This window comes from Trachurus trachurus (genome assembly GCF_905171665.1).
Source record: "Trachurus trachurus genome assembly, chromosome: 22".
Classification (NCBI taxonomy): Eukaryota; Metazoa; Chordata; class Actinopteri; order Carangiformes; family Carangidae; genus Trachurus; species Trachurus trachurus.
This window is the reverse complement of record NC_139907.1, coordinates 2748863-2753862: the sequence shown is the minus strand read 5'-3', so window position 1 is coordinate 2753862 and position 5000 is coordinate 2748863. Positions and strand designations below refer to the sequence as shown.

The window sequence follows — 5000 nt, the reverse complement described above, 5'->3', positions numbered from 1 at the left end:
TGATCAGAATCAGATTTAGTGGCCCAGTTTGTTGCATACAACAAGGAATTTGACTCTGGTTTGCACAGCTCTCTCATAACAGATGTACAACAACAACCACAACAGCTGATCAATAAGTTAAGAATAATAAGAACATGAAATACAAAAAAATAGTTCAATAAAATGAGATAAATAAAGTAAAAGTGGCCAGATTGTACTGTAGTCACATGTAGTGAAAATAGACATTCAGGTACTGCCATGAAAATGGATAATAAATGCTGGATAGATAGAGTTATGAATGGTATGTACATTGTATGGTTTACATGAATATAATAGTATATGAACTATTGCACTACAGCAGGATTTATATAAACCATATAAAAGGAAGAAATGTGAGAGGAAAAACAAGGTTTTTATTCCAATACAAGAGGGAAAAAAACAGTTTCAACATGAGGAGCCTGTGAAGACTGTGGTTTCTTTTGAAAAACTGATTTTCACACAGCAACAATAGAAAAACTCAAGGACTCGAACGCTGCATGAAGAAAAAAACAGTCCTGGACCAGACAGGGTGCACTTTATAGTCTATAAGTTTATTATCATTAATAATAATAATATAGTTTGACCATCACTTTTCAACACCTTCTACACTGCAAAAACTCAAATATCTTACCAATAATATTTGTCTTATTTCTAGTCAAAATGTCATTTCTAGTCAAAACAAATCTCATTATACTTAAAATAGGTCTAATTACATAAAAAGCAGCTTGTTTTTAGACACTTTTTTACTTCCTTCAAGCATATTTTCACTTGAAATAAGTAGAAAAATCTGATAGTGGAGCAAGTTTTTCTTCCCTATTACAAGCACTGGCAGACTTTTCTACTTATTTCAAGTGAAAATGTGTTTGAAACAGGTGAAAATTATTTAAAAACAAGTTAACTTTTAGGTGATGAGTCTTATTTTAAGTGGAAAGAGATTAGTTTTGACTAGAAATGAGACATTTTGACAAGAAATAAGACAAATATTCTTCAAAATGTAAAAAGCTGCAGGTCAAAGGGATCAGAACTGGACTCTAGTGGATCCACACTGCAAAAACTCACAATATCTCACCAAGAATATTTGTCTTATTTATTGTCTAATTGTCTCATTTCTAGTCGAAACAAATCTCATTCTATTTAAAATAAGACTCATCACATAAAAAGCAGCTTGTTTTTAGACACTTTTTTCCTTCTTTCAAGCAGATTTTCACTTGAAATAAGTAGAAAAATCTGATAGTGGAGCAAGTTTTTCTTCCTTTCTGCTTATTTCATGTGAAAATGTGGTTGAAACAAGTGAAAATTATTTAAAAACAAGTACATTTTTAGGTGATGAGTCTTATTTTAAGTGGAAAGAGATTAGTTTTGACTAGAAATGAGACATTTGGACAAGAAATAAGACAAATATTCTTGGAAAGATTTTGAGTTTTTGCAGTGTATTGATTATAAAACCTAGAGTTTGATGATTATTTATAATATTAGAGGAGGAAAAACAAACTTTCAACCAGTTTTTCAACCACTTTTCCCTCTTTTGTCTAAAATCTGTTGAATCAATGGATCAAACCCAACGTCCCTCTCTCTCTCTCTCTCTCTCTCTCTCTCTGTGTGTGTGTCTGTGTGCCTCGGTGTCTCTCGCCCTGCAGCTCTGAAGGATATCCTTCATATGGTTTCCAGCCAATGGGATCAGCTGCAGCGGCAGATCAGGCGCCAACATGGCTGGATGCTCCGCGCCCTGCGCTGCATCCAGGCCCGCCTCCTCTACACCGGCCAATCGCACCAGCTCTTCGCCGCCTCCTTGGACCCGTCGGCCAATCGGCAGGCTGCGTTGCCAGCGGACGGCCTCAAGGTAAGAAAACAAAACATTTTTTTTTTTCTGTTTGGCTTTGAATCCCTCAGTTTATTCTGTTCATCTGTTTTTTATTTGTCTTTTATTCTCTGGTTCATATCCATCCATTTCCTCTCTGGTGATCCCTGTTATCCCTCTATTCTCTCTCTGTCACACACACAAGTTCACAGTCAAATCAATCACACACACACACACACACACACACACACACACACACACACAGACACACACTTTCCCATCATCCTTTTGTAAATTTCTTTGTATTGTTTGTATCGGCTGCCAATTAACGTCCTGATTGGTCGCTCGCTTCTTATTGGCTGCTGGTTAATTGGCTGGACTTGGTTAATTAGATTTAATCTCCCTTTGTCTCTCTCTTTTCTTTCTTTCTTTCTTTCTTTCTTTCTTTCTTTCTTTCTTTCTTTCTTTCTTTCTTTCTCTCTCGCGACAGTCCTGTCATTCACATCTTGTTTCTGCCGCTGTGTGTGTGTGAGTGTGTGTGTGTTTCAGTATTTTTTCCGTGACTCATCTTCGACCTTCTGCCTTTTTTCTTCCACGAACACTTGAAAAAAAAAGAAAATGTATCTTAAAGCCTCTTTTCTTTGTTGCTCTCTTCCTCCTGTCCTTCCTCTTTCTTTACAATATAGTTTTTATTTCAAAAAGAGCTTTAAATGCATAAACAGCATTTCCTCAGTAGAGAAAAAGTAAAGTCTCGAGTAGAAATCAACAAATATGAGGAAGAAAAGGAAAGAAAACAAGAAAATGCAACAAAAACACAGATTCAGTTTGATCTGCAACGTCTCATAAACTGATCATAAATCAGTAAAGCAGCAGAACCTGTGGGGGGAGCGGACAGTGAACGCACCACAGGGCATTTCAACCCAGTGATGAGGCTCACATCTGTTTATTTCACTTCAGATAAAGTGATAGTCATGATGACCTGAATGGACCCAGGTCAGGATCAATATAGTTCTGGTCCGATTGCACTGCAAAAACTCAAAATCTTATTATCTTAAAGAATATTTGTCTTATTTCTTGTCTAATTGTCTCATTTCTAGTCAAAACTAATCTCTTTCCACTTAAAATAAGACTCATCACCTAAAAATTAACTTGTTTTTAGATCATTTTCACTTGTTTCAAGCACATTTTCACTTGCAATAAGTAGAAAGGAAGAAAAACTTGCTCCACTATCAGATTTTTCTACTTATTTAAATTGAAAATCTGCTTGAAAGAAGGAAAAAAGTGTCTAAAAACAAGCTGCTTTTTATGTGATGAGTCTTATTTTAAGTAGAATGAGATTTGTTTTGACTAGAAATAAGACAAATATTCTTGGTAAGATTTTTGAGTCCAGTTCTGAACCCTTTGACCTGCAGCTTTTTACATTTTTTATTTTCTATTGAATTATGAGTTAATCATCAGTAGTTTGTGAAAGAGCAGCAGGAGTTTTTGTTGTTTAATGAATGAATTGAGGATAACGAGGGATTTTCCTTTTCTCTACATCTTCGTTCTTCATCATTTCTGTATTTTCTACCTTCATCCTTCTCTTCCTGAATCACTGCTTCCCTCCTCTCTTCCTCTTCCTCTGCCTCCTTCCTTCCTTCCTTTGTTGCATCTTCCCTAACTTCCTCATCCGGCCTTTTTTTCATCAGATGCCTCTTTTCTTTTCCTCTGTCTCATTTCATCAGTCCTCCTCCTCCTCTCTCCCTCTCCTCCCCTCCTCCTCCTCCTCCTCCTCCTCCTCCTCCTCCTCCTCCTCCTCCTCCTGCAGACCTGACTCTGGTTGTTTTCACATTGTTTAGTTGCAATTAGAGCTGCAGCAGTTTGATCACTGTGATCAGTCAACAGTAACAGCCATTAGCCAGCTACCACCTTTGTGTCTGTCTGTGTGTGTGTGTGTGTGTGTGTGTCTCTCTCTCAGTATTTGTGTGCACCTGTATTACGTGTGTGTGTGTGTGTGTGTGTGTGTGTGTGTGTGTGTGTGTGTGTGTGTGTGTGTGTGTGTGTGTGTGTGTGTGTGTCCATTAGCTGCCTGGCCGCAGCACATTAACAGTCCATTCATTATCTGTGTGAATCTCCCTCTGCACTTAAAGCTTTGATCCGTAAAACCTCCAAACAACAAACTGAGGTGTGAACCTGCTGAATTATTTCTGTTTGCTGCTTCGCGGCACAAACTCACACCGACGGCGTCGTCCGCACACAACGCACAACACACAACACACACTCACACACTCACAACTCGTCTCTGATACTTTAAATTATTCAGTCCGTGTCTGTTGTGGACAGACGAACAATGATGAGCTCCAACCAAACGGACGAGCAACAAAAACTGAGAGAGACGGAGAAACAGACAGAGGAACATCTAGTGTGTGTGTGTGTGTGTGTGTTTGTGTGTGTGTTTGTGTGTCCGTGGTGATGAGGTGTGTTTGTGGACAACTCAGGACGTTCTGGACAAGTCCAAGTCCGGACGCAAGCCAATTTAGACAAGTTCACGTTATTGGAGACGAGTCAGAGTCAGGACTGAAGTTACTGGAGAGAAAAAACAGTTCTGAGGTTTTCAAGACCAGTTAAAGGGATAGTTCAACATTTTGTCAAATTGGCCCATTGCCATAATAATCCCTATAGTCATAGCAGTAGGTTCGTTACCTTTAATTGTCGGTGCAAGCTATTTTTTAGAACGGCGGAGCAGAGCCGTGAGCTGCTCAGAGCTACGCTACGGAGGCTCATTATGGGATTTCTTGGTTTCCCTCATCAAACTCATCATCAAATACACAATCCAACAACTCCACAACGCTCTGGTGGACAAGTTGTGACCTGCACATTCACCACGCTATGAGATAATAACACAACGTTACCACACAGAGTTGTTTTAGAGGGAAATACAGAGACTGATGATGAAAAACTGTCCCTGAAGGCAACGCGCATCAGCGGTTTTGCATGAATTTCCCTCTAAAACAACTCTGTCTGGTAACGTTGTGTTATTATCTCATAGCGTGGTGAATGTGACGACGTTCTGGAGGAAATAAACAGTGAAGGTGCAGCTTCACTGTGTGTTCATTATCTGCTGCTGCTCTTTAATGACAATCAGATGCATGGCCTAATTACTGCCACACAGACACTGAGGTGTTGGGGTGTATGTGTGTGTGTG

At 39.0% G+C, this 5000-nt stretch overlaps 1 protein-coding gene across 1 annotated transcript in view; it reads left to right on the top strand.

The window, feature by feature from the left end:
* The window catches only part of akap6 (A kinase (PRKA) anchor protein 6), a gene marked incomplete at both ends in the record, with an annotated part of 204851 nt that overhangs the window by 64341 nt on the left and 135510 nt on the right, over positions 1 to 5000 (top strand). Inside the window, one exon of the mRNA XM_083998470.1 lies at positions 1656 to 1858. Within this exon, the coding sequence (XP_083854596.1) occupies positions 1656 to 1858 (203 nt within the window). The remainder of the gene's footprint in view (positions 1 to 1655; positions 1859 to 5000) is intronic.